The sequence below is a fragment of the Branchiostoma belcheri genome, unplaced genomic scaffold, assembly GCF_001625305.1.
Source record: "Branchiostoma belcheri isolate BF01 breed outbred unplaced genomic scaffold, Haploidv18h27 scaffold241, whole genome shotgun sequence".
NCBI classification, from domain to species: domain Eukaryota; kingdom Metazoa; phylum Chordata; class Leptocardii; order Amphioxiformes; family Branchiostomatidae; genus Branchiostoma; species Branchiostoma belcheri.
Genome location: NW_017803845.1, coordinates 130,059 through 152,619, shown reverse-complemented (window position 1 = coordinate 152,619; position 22,561 = coordinate 130,059). Strand labels below are relative to the sequence as shown.

General features: G+C 43.1%; 1 protein-coding gene across 1 annotated transcript in view; it reads right to left on the bottom strand.

The window, feature by feature from the left end:
• The window catches only part of LOC109471233, a 92,953-nt gene that overhangs the window by 27,063 nt on the left and 43,329 nt on the right, over positions 1–22,561 (bottom strand). Inside the window, exons 15-25 of the mRNA XM_019770512.1 lie at positions 17,477–17,640; positions 16,203–16,347; positions 14,003–14,141; positions 13,486–13,640; positions 12,872–13,019; positions 11,565–11,680; positions 10,362–10,616; positions 9,917–10,107; positions 9,056–9,182; positions 7,651–7,773; positions 6,826–7,038 (exon numbers count right to left, since the gene is read on the bottom strand). Of these exons, the coding sequence (XP_019626071.1) occupies positions 6,826–7,038; positions 7,651–7,773; positions 9,056–9,182; positions 9,917–10,107; positions 10,362–10,616; positions 11,565–11,680; positions 12,872–13,019; positions 13,486–13,640; positions 14,003–14,141; positions 16,203–16,347; positions 17,477–17,640 (1,776 nt within the window). The remainder of the gene's footprint in view (positions 1–6,825; positions 7,039–7,650; positions 7,774–9,055; positions 9,183–9,916; positions 10,108–10,361; positions 10,617–11,564; positions 11,681–12,871; positions 13,020–13,485; positions 13,641–14,002; positions 14,142–16,202; positions 16,348–17,476; positions 17,641–22,561) is intronic.

Here is a 22,561-nt window from a genome sequence, read left to right as displayed (position 1 = left end):
TATGTATTATGTATTCTCTTATGTATTGGTGGCGGCATGAATATACGTGTGCCGCCACCATGTTTTGTCAATAAACGTAAATTATACTAGAAAGGCTGACATTTGCTTTGGAGCAAATTCAGCATGACTTCACCACATTTCACGACATGGCAGGGAAAGAAGGAGAAATACAAGGGAAAACAATTCTCTACATTGATATAACTATAGTATGAAGTGACAACAGTTGGATAGCTATCCCTTACATTATTGGTTGGGATTTTTAATTGCATAATGCAAACTGTTGATTTTCAAGATAAAAAGAAGTTTTTATGCCCCGCTGGAGCAGGAAAGCTTGACATACCTACCAAAACACTTGAATAAAGTTCATACTGTCAATATGGCATGGCTTTGTGCAGGTGTTAATTGAGTTAACCCAATCAGATCCGAACAGCCAATCAGCAAGGAGAATAGAGGGAAGCTGCTTCCCTATTGGTTGCCTGCTCTACATGCCATTCTGATGACTCATGCCCAAGTATGGTAACACACTGTTATAGTAGCTAATCCATCATTGTGTGATAAAGATCATTGTGATCATTTTGTTATTATTTTAATTACTATGTACCTGTATAATTGTTTCTCAGCTTTATTCATTCTTATGTCTATGTACAAGTACTAATATTGTGTACAACTTGCTGCGATGTATTTTAGTGTATTGCGATGAATCAAAACAATGAACCAATTTTAGAGTATACGCTATAGGGTAACCCTACCGGGCAGCCAGAATAAATTATATTCAGCATTTACCAGGTCCTCTTACTTGCCTGTAGTCCTGTTTCTGGATCAGATTTGACAGATCGGAGCTTCTCTTCCAAACATATTAATGGCATCATCATGCTGAAATGTACCGTGTACAAATCCTACGGAAGGTGCAGTGATCATTACCTCCCCATGCCTGTCCCAAATCACCATACATGTGTGTATAACATGGTACGTAAAACATGTATGTATGCATAACAGTACAACATGACCAAGTATCTAAGATAAAGAATGTGAAATCTAACCTTGCTGAACCCACGCCACAAGAACCAGGACAATCCCACATCTGCTGATGACTCCGGACGCCATGTTCACTATAGAGCGCCGGACACAGTCCGGTATACAAGAATACTGAAGCCTGAACAGTCCTGTAGTGTGATGCTTGAAGTCCCGCTATGCTGAATTGCCGAGTCCCGTATTATTGAGTGTTACCACATCAGGCCACACCGCCTTAATTCTATGGATGACATCCTTCGAAGACTCCCAAATTAATGCGCGCCGGCGAATAAAAAAAATTTCCAGCCAAATATATAAATGCTACTAAACTACAGGAATGCAGAATTTGCGGCAGTACATAGCGACGTGTACGACAGGCTGGCTTTTTACAAAATTTATGAATCAGTACTGTACGTACGTACTGACTCCCGTATTCCTGAGTGTTACCACATTACCGAGTCCCGTATGCTGAAGACACCGTGCTGCGTACTCCTCACGCCGCCAGCGTGCTAACCACTAGGTGACGATAGGAAAACAGCCAGGGGCTGATACAGAGCTCCCACGGCACCGGTCGAAGAATCGTCTTTGACTTTGACTATTTTGCTGGAGCGTATGAAGCTCGCACGACACCAGACAGACTTGTTTTTTTGTTTTTATTCCAACATGTAATCACCAGACGTGGTGATGACACACTCAAGTTTCTTCAACTTATATTAATGCTGCCACCAACACAGGGGACAAATACATGACAGGACAATACTCATTTACACCTGAGCTAAGTGAGGAAAGTCGTGTAAAGTGCCTTTCCCAGGGGCACAAGATCGGTGGCATGTCAGGACTCGAACCCGGGGCCTCTGGTTCCGAGTCGAGAACTCTGCCGCTACGCCAAACGACCCCACACACTATTGACTATTTTGCTGGAGCTTATGAAGCTCGCACGACACCAGACAGACTTGTTTAGTATTTACAGTGCAAGAATCGTCTTTGACTAAGGGGGGGGGGATTCTTCCCACCGCTTGAGGGGACCTCGAGCGCCGAAGGCGCAAGGTTCCTAAGGGGGACCGTCCGGGCGCATGCTCTCTCGGAAAATATTGAAAAATGAACCTTCTAAAATGGCATTTCGTGCATTTTTCAGAGGATTTCCACGAAAAAAATCAGAGATGAATTTTTATTCAATGACAAAGGGAGCAGTTTTTCTACGATTCCAGTCCATAATATTCTTTTCAAGAAAAATCTTGGACCTTTACATAAAAAGTGGACCAAAAAGAGCCTTGTGCGGGGGTTCTTCCGAACCCCCCGAACCCCCCTGGCTACGGGCATGATTCATGAGGTTTATTTGAAGTAAAAGTTTCAAGACAGGAACAAGTCAGATGAACATATGGAGAAAAAAATTGTTTCTGTTAGATCTAGACTCCTTAAACATAAAGTAGGTTAACAAAATTCCGAATGTATTTATATGTTGGGCAATCTGTTAAACTGCCCAGTAGCAAGTTTGAAGTTTGAACGGCTACAATGGGAGCTTAAGATTCTACGGCCCCCAACTGTAGAATAACTTGTCACTTAAACAACGCCAGACAGTGGGGCTGGTACAATTCAGTCAGGAATTGTGATGCTATAGTGTATAGTGGAAAATGAGTGAGTTCCTTTGTTGTATGTCATTTTGAATTATGTCTTTTTTTCTTGTAATGTATAACGTTTGTCAGCTATTTGTATTTCGTATGCCCAGCACTACCTGAAAAACAGTTTTTTTAATGTAACCTGAGTGTATTTTGCTGGTAAAAAAATAAATGAAATGAAATCTATCAATGCAATTTGTAAGTCATCGTATCGTTATTTTAATCACACAGTCATAAACCATTAATAAGTCATATTAGTCATAAACTATGATAATTAACTATAGTTTCTTTTGTTCAACTGACAAAGAAAGAGGGGTCGGGAGAGACAGATTTTTCAAATAATCTATACATTTTAAGATTTAAAAATGTTACGTGTTGTGCAGGTTTTGAGCTTAAATCTTCAGTGCGATATGTTGAAAAAGAATAGCTAGTCGGATAAAAAAATGTATATTTAAAACTTACAGATTAAAACTTTCCTAAAACGAGTAAGGAACAGGGTCATCTACATGTACTACATTCTCTGATCTTCGTCATAAAATCCACGGTCATGCATCTAAAGTGTCATCTTTTAAGACTAAACGCTGGGATGATAATATTATAACATTATAACATTAGGCCACAGCAAGTAATTTTTATGGATGACATCCGCGCGCGCATTAATTTTCGCCTGATTTTGAAAAAAAAAAAAACAAGAAATTTTGTTGCCCTCTGACAGTGGTCAACATGCCGAAAATGGGCAAAGATGTCTGTTGCCATGCCGGGAGGCAGATAACTGAAGAAAGGAGACAAGAAAAGGCTCTGATTTAATGTTTTGTTTCTTACTTTGATGCAGTGATTTGTGATGCTGGCTGTACACATGACGTTCGCATTGAATAAAAACCATTTGTACAAAATGTACAATGATTGAGTCAACATTTTAAAATGTAGGAACCTTTTTTTCGCCCGCCTTGTTTTTTTTCGCCCGCTCGCATTAGATTTGGAGTCGGCAGAGGATGTCATACATAAAATTTACTTGTTGTGGCCTTATAACATTTCCCCGTTGTAGATCCTACTATTGTTTTGAACACGATTACAACTTTGCTGTTCAAGGTAGATTCGTTATATTAAGAATCATTGGCTCAAATTACACTAGGCTGAAATGTAAAGTACTAACAGATATGCACCGCACATTTTACTCGACATTTGTTTCATTTCTTGCACACAATAGATGTTTTAAAGCGCACTGCAAATATACAGCGAAGTTTGTTTTTTTCCACGCTCGGTGAAAGTCCACAGATAAGGGTAGAATACTATCGCCATGAATGATCCAGAGAATACGGAACAAACATCGATTTTAATTTTGCACGCAGTCCGGGCCCATATTGTCATAGAAGTCTTAAATATTTCCCAGTGTTTCGTGCTGTGTGTTAGAACGGACCCGAGGAACAATAGCTACTGTCTTGTACATGTATGCTAAATGTGGATCCTACTAAAGTAAAATCAAGCCGTCGTTGACATCTCTTTGCTGCACGGTCCCCTAAATACTGTCAGTCAGCGTACATGGAGCCTCACGCACGCTGCCATGCCCGAGTGTCTTGCCAGAGGGCGCTCGCACATGCCTCTTCCCCTTGGCCGCCTTGGGAGGCGGAGTAGGAACGCCCATCTGCGGAGGACAGACGTTCAACAACATTAGAGTTATGAAATAAAGACTGAACTTTAACTTCCAACACTAGATATAGAATTGGGATTTACCCCAAATTTTCGGTTGACTCCATCAACCTTGTTCACGGAATGGTCCCGTCTACTCTTGGAACGTGACGTCAGAGACACGTGACCGTAGTAGCGGGTCATACGTGCCAGATAACTTGTGTCGCCCCCCGTCTCTGTTCAGGGTAGGTCTGTGAGCTCTTATGAAGACTGCCTCATTAACCCCTCTACTTATGACCCGCTACTACGGTTACGTGTCTCTGACGTCACGTTCCAAGAGTAGACGGGTCCATTCCGTGAACAAGGTTGATGGAGTCAACCGAAAATTTGGGGTAAGTCCCAATTCTATATCTACTGTTGAAAGTTAAAGTTCAGTCTTTATTCCATAATGATTTGTACCAACACAGATTAACTTTCATGCTAACATTAGAGTTTATCATAAAAGTTCACCCGTGTTGGCAGCTACATGTTTAGAGTTAAAACTTTAGATCAAACACAAAGAAGTTCTCTCACGTAGAGCTTTCGACTAGCCAGTCTCGTCTTTCTCAGTAGACTGACCCTTCACTTAAACGCGACGGGGGCCGACATCGTCTACAAGATACCTTTGACCCAGTGTTGACGTCACACTTCAAAGAAGCCATGTGACAAGTCTCACTGGGTCAGTCTAAACATGAAAGTTAATGCCCAAAATACATGCCCAAGGGCTTACTGCAAATACAAACAACGTGTAAGTAAAAGAAGATACAAGGATATGAGGGACTACGTGACACTCTACAACATACGTGATGATAATTTTGTTGGGTCTGACTTCTTCTTTCCAGGCAGTGTCAGACAAATTTACCCACTCCGTCTTTAATATGTGGATTCTTTGATTTCGATAACATGAAACAACTTTCTAGAAACAAAACTTTTCTAGATACCCCCTCGATCAGAAATGGAAATAACTTTTGTGTACAAATCCCAAGAAGTTGTAGAACACAGAATGCCTTCCTCCACAGAGCCACCCTTTTATGGAACTCCCTCCCAGTTGACATACGATCTGCCCCTACGCTGTTTTCTTTTAAAGCCAAAGTATGGAAATCGCTTGGGGATCCATATTCTGTTTAACACACTACTTCTGTATCAGTATATAGAACAGGAGCTTTCAGACTAATTTGCATCATTTTGTCTTGGTTTGTCTGACTTTTGTTCCTTTTTCGACTTCCAAAAATTTGTCTTCACTTTATTTGCATATCAATCAATAGGTTGTGCTTATAAACCTGCATTTCCCCTCTGGTCTCTCAGTCACTGACGAAAGCTAGTGGATACTAGCTGAAACGTCTGACGTTTTCAAAATCATATCCAGTTGCTTGAGTAACTACTTTTTGGCGTAATTATGGCTTTATACTAAATAAATAATTCAAAACGATAGTTGACCAGTTTGTCGATAGAACTTGTTGAAACTATTACATCGAGGAAGGGGGAGGGGGTGGTCCTACGTCATATCCGTGATCTTTACTAGACATTATGGGAAGTGTGAAATTGGTGAATAGTTACCGGCAGACAGGCTGCATCTGGCACGATGGCCTCCTCCGGGATGTCCTCCCGTGCGCATGCGCGGATGTCCTCCCCGTCCGGACGGTGCCGCTCCACGGTCGTGTAGGGAGGCAAGGTGGTGGCGTGCGCATGCGCCAGTCCTGGGGAAGATCAGTCCAAGCATCACATAGAAATCTATGACATCATGACTACCACATCTACGAGGTAAGAGTACCTCTTCATCAGTTCCGTGGCTCACTTACATATTTATGCGTGGGAGGGAGATGGACTGAAATATGCTGTATTTGCTCCCAAGCAAATGTCGGCCTTTCTAGTTCATATTTGGGTTACATTAAATGTTTCTTGGCTATCATGAAAGTTTACCTGTGTTGGTACACATGTAGTTACATGTTTAGAATTAAAACTTTTGATCCAACGCAAAGCTTGTCAAAAGCTCTTGGTGACAGAACTTTTTGCGCTGGATCAAAAGTTTTAACTTTAAACAAATGTTTCTTGATTTAGCTTCTGTGGCAAAACTACTTATTAAGTGAATTGCCCCAAAGTAGGATGTATAGTGTCATAGTGTATTTAATTAATGTATAGTTCAATATGTATGTATGTATATATCTATAGTTCATCTATATATAGTTACATAGTTATGTATAGTTTCCTTTTCTTTGCAATTAGACCTTCAAAATGTATCAAATTGTATCAAATGTATCATCATTGTTAGTATTTGCATACCTGCTATAAGATTGTGTGATAAGAGTGATGTGAAACTTTGTAAGTAAAGCTGTCGAGATTCAAAGTGCTTGTTCTTGCATCTTTGTTCTCAATTACATAGCTACTATATAATTAGTTTATTTGAGAATCTTCCAGTTTTGCTCTGGGGTAAGTTTGGAATAGTCCACTTTTGCGTGGGAGGAAGATGGACTGAAATATGCTGTATTTGCTCCCATGCAAATGTCGGCCTTTCTAGTTATTAAGTGAATCGCACCAGAGTAGGAGAGTCCGACGTTTGTCCACTGTTTGTCCCCCCGAGGCGGCGGACGTGGCTTCAGGGTCCCGTCCAACTCCTGCAGTTCCAGGTCCTCCACACCGGAGTCGTTCGTACCATGGCCCAGCCTCTTCCCGGGCTTCGGCACAGCAGATACGGAGCGGCCCGAGGGCACAGCAGCCAGCGAGCGGGCCGAGGGCAACGGGGGCGGGGCTGGAATTTTGTGTAAAGAATCAGTTGATTGCAAATCAATCTTTTCGGGATTCGTCTTTGCAGCCTGAAATAGGACTTAGACTTCTCTTTACCAATCGGCCATCTCAATGAGGTACGCTATTTCAAACACTTGTGGCTAAGGCCCCATTCCCACTAGGATAAAATTGTCTGAATCGGGCCAAATTAATTCTCTTCTTTGATCCTTCTCCGATCCGACTAGATCCGACTCGGACAAAGCGAATCAATTAAGCTTGATTTAAACAATTTTATCCTAGTGGGAATGGGGCCTATAAGTATCTGTAGCTGTCTCGTTGTAAATGACATTTCCAGGGGTGCCAGAGTATACAGTACCATTTTACGGAATACAGTGCAATTTTACTAGTATTCAGTGCAATTTTACGGAATACAGTGCAATCGTATTAGAATACAGTGCGAATTTACGGAATACAGTGCAATTTTACTAATGACGTTGAATCACGTGACTTGGACCCTGCTTTCCTTGAGTTTCAAGATGGCGGACGCCGCTGACTCACATGTTTCTGTCTTTTTCGGGCGAAAATGATCCCTGTGTAGTAACATGTGTAGTTTAAGTGTGATTTCAGCCGTTAATACCTCGCTTCTTTTCCCTGCAGATCCACCGCTTCTTCACCGCAACGCAGACGAGAATTCCCGCCAAAATGCCCAGGCCAGCCGTCGCCATGGAGACGCAGATGATGACCAGTGATCCACTGTTGTCTGTTGACAAGGATCGTGTGAGTCACCCGATGCACATAGCGTTTACAGTAGGAACTGGATAACGGTGTTCACCACAGTCAATATATACTAGTTTGCCCTAGATTACTAACTGTCTCTGGGTATAATCTCCAAGCAGACCATACGGTGGCCAGGCAGTGTCCATTCACCAATTTCACACTTCCCATAATGCCTAGTAAAAGTCACGGATATGGCGTAAGACCACCACCCCTCCCCCTTCCTCGATGTAATATTTCCAACAAGTTCTATCGACAAACTGGTCAAATATTGTTTTGAATTATTTCTCTAGTATAAAGCGCATGCCATAATTGCATTTTTGTTGGAATTAGAGAAAATGACGTACCTTCTACCGTTCTACCTTCAACCGAAGACTCTCCTACTCGCACGGTCGCATTACGTATAAAGTTATTAGAAAGATAGAAGGTACGTCATTTCTCTAATTCCAACAAAAAATGCAATTATGGCATGCGCTTTATACTAGAGAAATAATTCAAAACAATAGTTGACCAGTTTGTCGATAGAACTTGTTGGAAATATTACATCGAGGAAGGGGGAGGGGTCACGTCATATCCGTGACTTTTACTAGGCATTATGGGAAGTGTGAAATTGGTGAATTGGCGAGAGGAGTGTCCATTAGCCACCGAAGGAGGCCAATGGATATTGTCTGGCTAATGGACTCTGCCTGGCCAATTTGATACTGGCTTTTGCGGCCACCGGAAGATCTGCTTGGATAATATCTGGGCACTCCCGGTTTGGATAAAACGTATTCTCATCAACAAATGTAAAAGAGTGAAAAAAATTCGGTTTTAGTCTCTTTAATTGGCACATGACATATTCTCTATTGTTACTGCCCTAGGCTAGCTGATAATTTTTATGGTCAAAGGTTTAAACGTGTACCATATATATAGACACCAGTTATTAATTTTTAAAACCACAAGGCGAGAAAATTTCATTATGAAAAACTTAAACTGTTGTATATGGCCTCTAAGATGCATAAAAGAGGACATATACATCAGGGCCCTTCAACCATCGCTCAACCGGGACGGGGGGCGATATCGACTTCAGACAACCTTTGACCCTTTACTGACGTCACACTTGGGAAAAATCACGTGTCCACAGCATTTGGGACAGATAGCTGAGGAAGACTGAGCGATTCAGTCGAAAATTTCTGGTGAGTCAAATTTTGAGTTGGAGAACAGTTTAAGTTTTTCATAATGTAATTTACCAACTCAGATGAACTTTCATGCGAGAAAATTTCCTTTACCAAAAACCTGCAGTCGGATCTCCCTCCGAGCCTCCCCGAACATGTTGGCAGCCTGACAGATGTACGTCCCTTCCTGAGATTTCCCGACATCCTTCAGGAGGAGGGTGCTGGAAGTCCCGTCATCCACCTGGCGACAGAATTCCGCTCTGACATAAACCTAACTTTCACTTTGTTTTCAAAGTATGATTGGCACACATTACTTTCTACCTCGCCACTTAACATTTATTATCTATTTACCAAAATGTGTACCTTAACGGTGCACCCCCCAGTCCGCCATAGTCCGTGGTAAAAAAGTGACAAAAGGGTTTTGAGGGTCCAAGTTTGAGGTGACATTTCTCATAAACTGTCACGAAATATCATTAAACATCAACATGGCTGAAGAGTGTAAGAAATGGTGATTTTGGGGTGAAAACTTCTACCTTACTTCCGGGTATCCTTGCGCGCCAAGTGTAATCCGCCCGCTTGACCTAGATTTCGCTCTGCACCTTCCTAGGAGTGAATTTGCAATTTCCTAGAGTGATTTTACAAAACTTAAAAAAGTTGAAGAAACCAAACTCAGCTGTTCTTGTAGCTGAAGAGATAAACTTTCGTCCCATATACAGTTATTCTCCTTCCTAATTATTCCACGGCAGAGACGGTCGCTAGATATGAGGGTGTGCAGCTTCGAATTGAAATCCCGAATAAACTGGGGTGTGCACCCTTAAGCTAAGCTACGGTGAATCATTTGTTTTGGCCACCAATAACCTTAACAGATATTTTCCTATGGTGAAAGAGGAGCTAAGTTAGTGTACTTCTATCGATTATATTTAGGTTATGATATTTCTTGTCAAAGCGTGAAAAAGTAACTTAAAGGTGCCCTACTGGATTCTCAGTGATTGACACGCCCACTTCTGTCGCCATGACAACGGTTTCCTCGCCCCTACTGCGCATGCTCTGCCGGAACCAGCTGACTCGGCCCGGCAGCGGGTCCGCGAGAATCTCGCAGTGAAATCTCGCGGTGTTTCCCGCGGCCACCGTCACCGCTGACTGGCCCCGCTGGATGGATGGCTTACCTGATACATGATGGAAAATAACCTTTTTCAGACATATTGAGCGGCATTTCTGACATGCACCAGGCTGTCTTCAATGGCCCGCGTGAGCGTATCTATGACAAATGATTGCCAGGGTCATTTTTAGTACAAGCTTTTATGGTCTGCAATTTTCAAAGAGATTAAAAGTGGCAAAAAACAATTAAGGTAAAAGCTAAGAGGACGTGTACATATTAGACTGGAAGGCAATCCTGGGCGTGAGGCAATGTTTCACCGACCTACGACGTCCACGTAGACGTCCTTGGTGACTTCCTGGAAGCCGTCGCTGGCAGCCACGCATTGATACGTGCCCTGCACGTCGTAACGCACCCGGTGGAAGCGGAGTGGGTTGTCCCAGTACAGACTTGTATCCTTCCGCCGCCAGCGGATGTGAGGTTTGGGGTTCCCGTCAGCGAGACACTGCAGAGACTGATCGTCCTGTCCGTACAGCATCGTCACCTGGTCCTCCATAGTAGCCTCTATCACAGGAGGGTCTGTCAGGGGAACACAACAACATTTCATATCTATTATCCTGGCCGTACAGCATCGTCACCTGGTCCTCCATAGTAGCCTCTATCACAGGAGGGTCTGTCAGGGGAACAAACCAACATTTCATATCTATCCTCCTGGCCGTACAAAATCGTCACCTGGTCCTCCATGGTAGCCTCTATCACAGGAGGGTCTTTCAGGGGAACAAAACAACATTTCATATCTATTATCCTGGCCGTACAGCATCGTCACCTGGCCCTCCATAGTAGCCTCTATTACAGGAGTGTCTGTCAGGGGAACAAACCAACATTTCATATCTATCCTCCTGGCCGTACAAAATCGTCACCTGGTCCTCCATGGTAGCTTCTATCACAGGAGGGTCTGTGGAACAAACCAATATTTCATATCTATCCTCCTTTCCGTACAAAATCGTCACCTGGTCCTCCATAGTAGCCTCTATCACAGGAGGGTCTGTCAGGGTCTGTCAGGGTCTGTCAGGGGAACAAACCAACATTTCATATCTATCCTCCTTTCCGTACAAAATCGTCACCTGGTCCTCCATGGTAGCTTCTATCACAGGAGGGTCTGTCAGGGGAACAAAACAACATTTCATATCTATTATCCTGGCCGTACAGCATCGTCACCTGGTCCTCCATGGTAGCCTCTATCAGAGGAGGGTCTATCAGGGGGATAAAACAACGTTTTGATGTTAAAAAAAAACTTTTCTCAATCTGGACGGGGGGCGGTACCTACTTCCGACGAACTTTGACCCAGTGCTGACGTCACATTTGGGTAAAAATCACGTGTCTACAGCACTCGGGTCAGATAGCTGACTAAGACAGAGTGATTCGGTCAAAAATTCCAGGTTGATCATTTTTCTTGAGTTGGAGAACAGTTTAATCTCATTATATATCCCAAAAGGCATCATATATGATTCCTTGGTATAGTCTTACAGTAGACCTGTAGGGTGACAGTCCCGGTTCCCTTTGGGAGGACCCCGTTGTTGGCGTCACAATGGTACAGTCCGCCGTCATGCCGGGACACCTTCGGCAGGTGCAGCACGTGGTCCCTGCAGGGGAGACATTTGGGGCAATTAAAACTGTAACAAGTAAAATCTGAGATTTTATACTTCCGGCTTTTTATTGTATATTTTTATATGTTGCTTGTTATGTATAGTTGATGGTGTTGAATTTTGTGCACAACAACAATTGTTGCGCACCGCAGGACTAGGGGTTTAAACTAAGAATTTATCGAGACCGGACACCCCTCTGTGCGAGGGGTCATATACGTGGACCAGACCGAGAATATTTTAAACACGCCACAGGTCAACGGTCGCGACCATTTTCACGGTCAAAGGGGTGTTCTGGGGCCACAAAAAGGCACCATTTTCACGCCCAAAACACATTTACAATAAAAACAAAAGAACGTGCACCATCTACAGCCCAATAGCAAAACATACACCGAGTCCCCAAAGAATCCGTCCACCCAAACGCGAGAAACAGCTGCGAACATGAAAATCTAAATCTCTTACAAAACCCTTCCGCGGAAGGATGTCCCCTTCCCCGGAGGTAACAATGTTCAAACATTTGTAGCCAATGCAAACTGCAAACTAAAACAGTACTCACATCAAGGGGAGGCATTTGTAGCCAATTAAAATTGAAAACTGCAACGACACTCACATGAGAAGGAAACATTTTTAGACCAAGCGAAAAAGGTAACTCTCATGCGCTTAGCTCTTATCTTTTGGGATGGACACAGATTCTATGGCAGGATTGTCCAAAATGCGAAACGAGCCAGCTTTAAAGATTCTTTACTGACACAACAAAAAAAGTACAGGAACTTTTGTATGGTCTAAGGCAAACATGCAACATGAGTCACCTGGTCACTCAGTGTCTTATCAACCTGATGAAACTATTCACGGAAACATGCAACATGATTATTTTTTTACTTTTATTTTTTATTTATTCCAACATGTAATCACCAGACGTGGTGACGACACACTCAAGTTTCTTCAACTTATATTAATGCCGCCACCAACACAGGGGACAAATACATTACAGGACAATACTCATTTACACCTGAGCTAAGGAAAGTCGTGTAAAGTGCACCGATCTTGTGCCCTTTCCCAAGGGCACAAGATCGGTGGCATGTCAGGACTCGAACCCGGGACTCTTAGTTCTTAGTCGCGCACTCTGCCGCTACGCCAGACGACCCCACATGCAACATGATTTCTGAGCCTCAGCAATGCTTTACATCCTACCTCATCATGTTGAGTATCGGGATGGCGCCTCCGACTTTCCGCCATGTTACAGTGGCTTTAGGGTTGCTGTCCACCATACAGCTGAGACTGGCCGGCTCGCCCTCTCTCACGTGGACGGACGGACTGGGCACCGACACCGCCGGGGGGTCTGCGGACCAGATTCAACAGCCATTATATACTAGTACCATATAAGGTAACATAGACCACCGGGGGTCTGCGGACCAGATCCAACAGCCATCATATACCATATAAGGTAACATGGACCACCGGGGGGTCTGCGGACCAGATTCAACAGCCATTATATACCATATAAGGTAACATAGACCACCGGGGGGTCTGCGGACCAGATTCAACAGCCATCATATACCATATAAGGTAACATGGACCAGCGGGGGGTTTTCGGTAGTAAAAAGTTTGTTACTGTAGTTTAATGAAATGCAGCGTTCATCTGGCAAAAGTTCTGCCAAAAATTTGTACATGAAGCCAGGAATGGTTGTATCCGGGATTTTTAGAAGGCAGATTTTCTATTTATTTTAAAGCCTCACACTGGACCCTGAGTATCCTGGAATTCTCACATTCAGGTTTATGTATCTGTATGAAAACATGTGCCTCACACTTGACCCTGAGTATCCTGGAGGAGGCTTTGGGCCTGGCGAGTTGGGGGAAGCCCTGGTCGGCCCGGCAGGTGAAGTTGGCGCCGTGATCCCATTTCGTCACCCGCGGCAAAAACAGCTCCAGGCTCTGGTCTTCAGTCGACACGCTGGCATCTCTGAAAATGGTTATATAATGAGATAAGCTTGGTTTTATATTTGCGCATGGTACATTTACAGTGTACATGAATATCTACCGTTATTTTGGTAGGAAGCATCATCGTATCCAGAACCGTGACTAACTAGTTCTATACCTGAATGGGTTAGAATCAGGCACTTTTCTGGATAGTCTCTGCGTATCTAGAACGTGCCTATCTAGTTCTATGGGTTGGAGTTAGAATCAGGCACGGTTGTAGATAGTCTCCGCGTATCTAAGAAATTAGATTTGCCCCAGGCTCGGTTCAGGATACGCGTGGACTATCCGGAACCACGTCTAAGCACGGTTCTGGATAATCCTGAATAATTCTAAAGTATTCCGTACCTGAAGCGGTGTGTCCCGTTGAGCCAGGTGAGTCGCGGCGCGGGGTGCCCACCTGACGCTCGGCAGGTGAGAGACAGCTGATCACCTGACGTCAGCGGAAGTTCGCCTCCCTTCACTGCGGGGGGTCCCGTCATGGGAACTGGAGCAAAACCATAAATATGGCAACTTTTCCTAAATTAAAACATTTTTTCATATTGTTTAAAATTAAAACTTTTGTTCCAACACAAAAAATTCTCTCATCTAGAGCTTTCGACCAGTCACTCTAGTCTTCCTCAGTAGACTGACCCAGTGAAGCTTGTCAAGTGGCTTCTTTGGAGTGTGACGTCAACACTGGGTCAAAGTTGAATTTTTTATGTTGGAACAAAAGTTTTAACTTTAAACATGTAACTACCAACACAGATGAACTTTCATGAGGGGATTTTTTTCATCTCAATTGGAAATATAATTTTCTGATGCACAATATCGTACTAATTATGACACAAAGGGCTAAATGTTCTTGCCAACACGAAAATTTGATTAAGTCCCAATTTACTCAGTGTTGGCAAGAACGTTTAGCTCTTTTTGTTATAATGAAGTATACTAACACAGATGAGCTTTCATGCTAATATAGTACTAACATTTTTAATAGAATGATTATTTTATAAAGTATTACGTTTGTACATTCTTAACTAGAATTCCGAGATCTCATACCTCCATGAAATATGATCTTGATATGTAAATGTAAATTTCTTCTTTTATTGTGCAAATGACCTCTGCATTAACATGATATATGCATCGTGATGTATGTTAACTTTTGATTAACTTACAGATGTCCCAAGTATGACATTCTCATCATTCACCATTACGAAATCATACAATTTTCGCATTAATTATGCAAATTAGGTCATCATTTGCATAATTAGTATCTGTTGAAGTTCCGCCTGCCATAGGTTACATACATTTACATGTATGTAAGTAGTATAATGTAAAACACTGTAATTATAGAATTTCCTCATTAATTATGCAAATAAAGTCCTCATTTGCACAATTTGCAATTAATTATGTAAATCTCTCTCTCAGCTACCTACACACCAAAAATAATGAAAATATGTTGTTCCTGTCAGGACTTATTGGCTTTTAAACATTTCGCCAGAAAGTGCCCTGCAGTTCCAGAACAAGCCGCTAGGGGAAGCAATCTCATAAGACTTCTTCCCAAGCACGAGAGCTACCTTCCATCAAAATTTCATGACCTTAGCATGTCCAGATCGCGAGATATCAAAACCGGAAGTTGCGCTGCAGTACCAAAGGAAGCCACTAGGGGGACCAAAATCTAATCATTTCTAGTTTTCGTCACACCCTACCAACACACTAAGTATGAAACCAATCCATCCAGGCGTTCTTGAGTTATCTTGTTGACCAACAGACAGACAGACAGACGGACAGACGTACAGACGGACAGATAAACGCAACTGAAAATATAACCTCCATGACACATTTCATGGAGGTAATTAAGAAGTGAACACATGCACCCATTATGTGTCTAATAGTGTCCCAGGTTTGTATCCGGAACCGTGCTTTATCCAGAACCATGACCAGGCACCTCCGATTCTGGATAGTCCACGTTTCTCCAGAACCGTGCCTGGGGCAAATCTATGTTCTTGGATACGTGGAAGCTATCAAGAACCGTGCCTGATCCTAACCTAAACCCATTCAGGCATAGAAATAGATGGGATGGTTCTGGAGACCATAACCGATGTTCTCATGTAATACCAATAGACACTTCACCTACCAACAACAGTTAAGACTTTACACCTACCAACAACAGTTAAGACTTTACACCTACCAACAACAGTTAAGACTTTACACCTACCAACAACAGTTAAGACTTTACACCTACCAACTACAGTTAAGACTTTACACCTACCAACAACAGTTAAGACTTTACACCTACCAACAACAGTTAAGACTTTACACCTACCAACAACAGTTAAGACTTTACACCTACCAACTACAGTTAAGACTTTACACCTACCAACAACAGTTAAGACTTTACACCTACCAACAACAGTTAAGACTTTACACCTACCAACAACAGTTAAGGTCCTGCACCTACCAACAACAGTTAAGACTTTACACCTACCAACAACAGTTAAGACTTTACACCTACCAACAACAGTTAAGACTTTACACCTACCAACAACAGTTAAGACTTTACACCTACCTACAACAGTTAAGATGGCGTCAGCTGCAGACTTTGGGTCCGTGTAGCAGCTGTATTTCCCGTCATCCTCCAGTTTTACCCCCGTGATCTCCAAGTTGTACTCCCCGCGGGAGGCGTCTCCCGTGATCCTGTGCCGTCTGTAGACCTGTGTACATACATTCACATGTAATAGTACCGCAAGTTGGAGTTTGATTTATTGAAATTGTAACAATACAATACATGTGAGACAAAGACAGCTGTTGCTGATGTTGTGTTCTACACATAGAAACGAATACGGGACAGACAATACTCATTTCACTGTCACCGTGCTCATTTTCACTTGGGTAAAGTGGGGAAGGTTATGTAAAGTGCCTTTCAAAGGGGCACAAGATCGGTGGCATGTCAGGACTTGAACCCGGGACCTTTTGGTTCCGAGCCGAGCACTCTGCCGTTACGCCACACGACCCTACAACTGATTCACGATGACTGTACGTCTATGGCCGTGTTTATGTGAAGTCAGTGAAGGCGCTTTACACGTGGTTTACCCCGAAGCCGGTTCCAAGTGGCTCCATCTGAACACTCCAAATCACATTGAAAGCGCCTCGATCCCAAGCCACTTCTAGAGCTAGAGGTGGTTTCGAATCGGTTTTCCCGCATCGCGATTTGCGTCTGAACGCAATGTGATTTCAATGTAACTTCACTTGGTCATGGGTTACGGGGTGATATTTCTTTATTTTATATGCAATACCAACTTTTACACGGCAGCAACTTAAAGAGTAGTAATAGTCAAATAATGTCTCCGTTCTAGGACGAGCTTCACCGCCTCTGGCGGGACCACGTCGATATTATCATTCGGCCGAGGTATGCTGGGAGGGGGCATCAGCAAGCAGGTCGTTGACCTCTGACAATAATGATACGCTACCTAGCGTGTTTTCATCAAACAACAATAAATGTAGTTTCGGAGAATCGTGATCGGGCACGTTTTAAAAGGAATGTGTGGCACGTGGACCAGATGTGAGGAATGTGAGTTACCCGAATTGCGGTTTGGGTGACTTCTCATAAACACGGCCTATGATAATAACCATGAGTTATACAAGGTATCATGTGAATATCTAAATTCATTGAGCCAAACTGTTTAATCTAATCTGTCGCTTCAGACGTGATTGTAACTTGTATTAATGACCCTCCTACGGATGATTTATGATGTAAACAAGCATCGAAATTCAGCCTTGCACGTCACGGCTGCCAGTCATGCTGTTGTTGATACAAATAAACCAATAAACAAAAACAAAAACCTTGGGGACAGTTCGGCCAAACGCGATGGTCCTATCGTCAACTCCGCCCTCCCAGAACACTATGTCGTCTTCCGCCAGCCCGTCGAACGCGCACGACAGCGTCACAGTTTGCCCCTGCAGAACCGCAGTCGGCTGTGGCCTGGTGCGGTAAGATGCGCCGGCAACTGGAAAAAAATGCAGATATCTTAGCATAAAAGTTCATCTGTGTTGGTACAAGTCATCATGACATCAAGACTGAACTTTAACGTCCAACACTAACTACAAAAAATTGGGACTTACCCAAATTTTTACAGACCTACCTTGAACAGAGACGGAGGGCGACACAAGTTATCTAGCACGTATGACCCGCTACTATGGTCACGTGTCTCTGACGTCACGTTCCAAGAGTGGACGGGTCCATTCCGTGAACAAGATTGATAGAGTCCAACGAGAATTTGGGGTAAGTCCCAATTTGTTTGCAGCTAGTGTTGGACGTTAAAGTTTAGTCCTGATTTCTTAAGTGCAGATATCGTTGAAGAGGTTTATCAGTCACTTATAGTTCAACACTTAGTAGAATATTCATCAATCAGTGACTGTTTTAAGAGGTAGCAAATACCATATCTCCAAATTTGCGACGTCCACTGTACGTCTCGATCTAGTCTCGTCCTCTCGCGTGACTAGGTCACTCCGTGATCAAGACGTACAGTGGACGTAAAAAAAATTAAAGGTATGGTGTTTGAGACCTCTCAAAACAGTCACTGGTTGATGAATATTCTGCTGCAATACCTAGAAAAGCCGCCAGGGGGGACGCCAAAATCTAATCATTTCTAGGTCTCATGAAGACCTACCCACCTACCAAGTTTCATTCCAATCCATCCACTGCTTCTCGAGTTATCTTGCTCAACCACACACCAACATACACACAGACAAACACTACTGAAAACAAGGCTACTAACTTTTAAATTCAGATCTCTGTTCAATCTTTGTCGATCTAAGCAGCATCGCAACATCTGGTATACTCCCCTCCGTTGGTATGTTTCCATCGCTGCTCATCCACTCATAAACTTAACCGTCTCTGCTAGCCATGACGACTTATGTCGCAAACACGGCTTATGTCGCAAATCCGGCTAACGTCGTAAAACCGACGCAACATCTGGCTGGTGTTGGGAAATCAATAATATTATCCTTGAGAAATTTCTGTCTTCACATCGGTTTAAAGGGCTGGTATTAGAGTGTTTGAACTGTAGGGATATTTTAAAGCGGCTTCTTCATTTTATTTAATTAGCATTCTGGACACGCTCAATCGCTATTCTCCCTCTTACATATTTTTGGTATTTGGCAGAATTCCGTTTTATACTAAAACCATTGCCTAGGAGCATGCTTTATAACGTTGTAGTTTTGTCCCAGATGCACCACTGTTCACCGTGAGCCAAGGACTTCTGACAGGAGTTATGTGGAACACGTACCGATGCGCGCCAAATGGCCTCACCTCTCTGACACCGTGAAATTTAAGGACCACTTTAACACGCGGGCCGGGCCGGCTGATTGCCTGGATGGCAGTGCTGGAATTGATCCGGTGTTGGGCCATATACACGAGCCTGCCACATACGGGAGAGGTCAGGTGTTTAGGGCTACGGATTGGGTTGGTATTAGGGTTAGGGTGAGGGTTGGTATTAGAGTTAGGGTGAGGGTTGGTATTAGGGTTAGGGTGAGGGTTGGTATTAGAGTTAGGGTTAGGGTTGGTATTAGAGTTAGGGTTAGGGTTGGTATTAGGGTTAGGGTAAGAGCTAGGTTTGGTATTAGAGTTAGGGTTAGAATAAAGGTCAGGGATAGGATTAGGGTTAGAGGAAGAGGGGTTAGGGTTAGGGTTGGTATTAGGGTTAGGGCGAGGGTTGGTATTAGACTTAGGGTTAGAGTTTGTATTAGAGTTTTTTTTTTTATTCCAACATGTAATCGCCAGACGTGGTGACGACACACTCAAGTTTTTTCAACTTATATTAATGCCGCCACTAACACAGGGGACAAATACATGACAGGATAATACTCATTTTCACCTGAGCTAAGTGAGGAAAGTCGTGTAAAGTGCCTTTCCCAGGGGCACAAGATCGGTGGCGTGTCAGGACTCGAACCCGGGACTCTCAGTTCGCGCACTCTGCCGCTACGCTACACGACCCCACGACGCCATTAGAGTTAGGGTTAGTATTAGAGTTATAGGGTTAGGTTTGGTATTATAGTCATGGTAAGTGTTCGTATTATAGTCAGGGTTAGGGTTGGTATTAGGGTTAGGGTTAGAGTTGGTATTAGAGTTAGGGTAAGGGGTAAGGGTTAGAGTTGGGATCATTATTCATGGCTATGGTTTATATAGACTTACGATTGGGGTTAGGTTACATGTAGGTTAGGTTAAGTCTCGACTAAACCCCTCCCACCCCTTGTCTCGAGTATGTTGGGAACCCCCAAGTAGTGTCGGAGTCATGTATTTGGCAGGATCATGTATATGGCTTGACAACGGGATTGATCCGGCCTGCGGCAGACAGGCAGATAAGGGCACTTCAGATCAGTATCAGGGACGACATGACAGCCTGGCGGCCGGTAGACACATTAGGGAGTCCCGTCCCAGCTATGCTGAAACTGTTGAACTCAATGTGAAAGTAACTCTTGACTATAAATAGGTTTAACGCCTTTCCCGCCTTAACTGTTAATTTTGAGGGAGCTCGTCTCTGCAAAATTTGGATACTAGTACCAATGAGGACTTATCAAATCTTATCTTTACTGTAACGTTTTTAAGAACCTTTCGACAAATTACTCTTTTAAGATATTTCAATATTTGTAATAATAGTATGATGTATTTAAGATTTTAAACAATTGTTAAATTTTATCCCTATGTGTGTAAACAGCTGTACAGCCCATTTGTAATCGTAATAATGTTGTATTTTGTAACCAGACCCAACAATTCAGCCGAATGCATCTCGGCTGCCAGTGGGTCCTGGGATTTAGTTGTTCATCAACAATAAACCAGTCTATATAGGGAGAGGCTCGCACTGGAGGGTGTCAGTTCAATTGTTGCGCTGTTACATTTCACCGGCGTCAGCCGAGGAGCATGAGATGTAGCTACCGGCTGTCAACACCTGCAACATCGGGAACATTGCTACTCGCTATAGAAGTAGCAAAAATTAGATCTGAAGGTTGCAATGAAAATCGACCCATCCTTTCAACAGGTTGACAGACTAGTGCATTTCTTGCCAAGCGTCCCTGCCCCGAACCAGTTTGATAATTGCGCTGTTACACCCGTCAAGAGGAGCCATCGGCAGCGCGCATGTTGTACTCTTTATGAATATAGCATAGCGAAACTTAGCACGTACTTGTAGAGGTGTACTAGCTCTTACTCGGTAGTTCTATTCAACATTCGGCCGGACAAAGTACCCGTTGAAGCTATATGTAGGATTTTTCTAGGTCCATACCGGCTAGTAATCTTAATATCTGCCATTATTTCTTGAGTGAATAAAGTCGAAACCGGTCTAATTCCGTCTCATCGTTGTCATTCTCCCATCGCTACGAATGATGCTTAATATCTGCCATACATTGTACCTGTTACAATCGTGGTGTAATAAAATTGGACTTGAACGCTTGATTGTATCCTATAGCTACGGGCTCGCAACTGTCAGCACCTGCAACATTGAGAACATCGCTCGCTACTACAAGTAGCAAAAATTAGATCATACACCCGTCAGCAGAGGAGCCATCGGCAGCGCTCATGTAGTAGTTACCGGCTGTCAACAGCGGGAACATCGGTACTAGGAGTAGCAAATATTAGATCTGATGGTTACATTGAAAATCAACCCATTCTTTCAGCAAGTTGACAGACTAGGATTTGTTCCCAGGCGACCCTGCCTCAAACCGTCACTGATCGATGGCTGCTAAATATAATCTCCAAGCAGATTCTCTGGGTGGCTGCAGTACAATTATAAATTGGCAAGAAAATATCCAAGACTTCCCCCAAGTGGTTACAGGTGGCCAATATACCCCTGTCCGTTTTTAATTGGGGTATAACTAAATAAAAAAAGGAAAACTTTAGGAGAGACACGAGAGTCTTAAGTATTTTCTTTTTTTTTAACCTTTTCAACGGTACAGAGACTTAGACAGAGGAAGAAAGACAGAAAAATTATGTGTCAACCTACACAGAATAGGTTACTGTTCAAGTTCTCCCACCAACCCACTCCTGCTAACCTGACACATCAAAATAAAAATAGAAATTAGAGTTCGGAGTTCTCATGCCTTCGACAGTGTGATATTGTTTTAGTGGGTGTTGTGTGTATGTATAGTGTAGGCTTTTTGAAGATGATTATCGTAGTTATAGTGGTCAGAGAGTCTTTTTGTGAACGAAGCAACATACTATTTACCTAGCCTGTACCATGTCTTTCTACGGAAATACGGATCGTAGAATTCGGCGAAAAGGAAAGGAGAATGGGCCTCCGATGCGCAGCGATCCAAACGTCAAAACGGCAAAAACTCCTTCAACTAGAAAGGCCGGCATTTGCTCAAGAGCAAATACAGCACATTTCATCCATTCTTCCTCCCCATTCCATTCGTAAGAACCCCCCCACGAAGCCCATTTTTGGCCTTGACAATGCCCATCACTAAGACAACCTGCCTACCAAAAATCGTGAACCTCGGACCATGCCTTCAAAATTTATCGTGTATAATCTGCCAAACAGTACCAAATCAATTTCATAGCCTTCTGTCGAAGGCGATTACATAGATGGCAGACATCTTACAACGTAAACCCCGAATCCGCTTGAATTAACCCTACCTAGACCGGGGGGGGGCTAAAAGTGCCCGCGGCAACTTTGATGTCACCTAGCGTCTGAACGGCTAGCCGTAGAACGGCCAAACTTGGTGACTTTTCCTAGAATATTGTTGGCAACAATTTTCTATCATTGGAATAAGATAATAATTTTTTGTGTTGCCATGGCAACGGGTTTCTGACAGGCATTTTTTGCTAAATTTGTACTTTTTGTTTCAACAATAGAATTTTATGGGTTTTATGTCAAGTTACTCATGGTTTCTAATATTAATAACATCTTATATAATTTTATGTAAATTTTATCA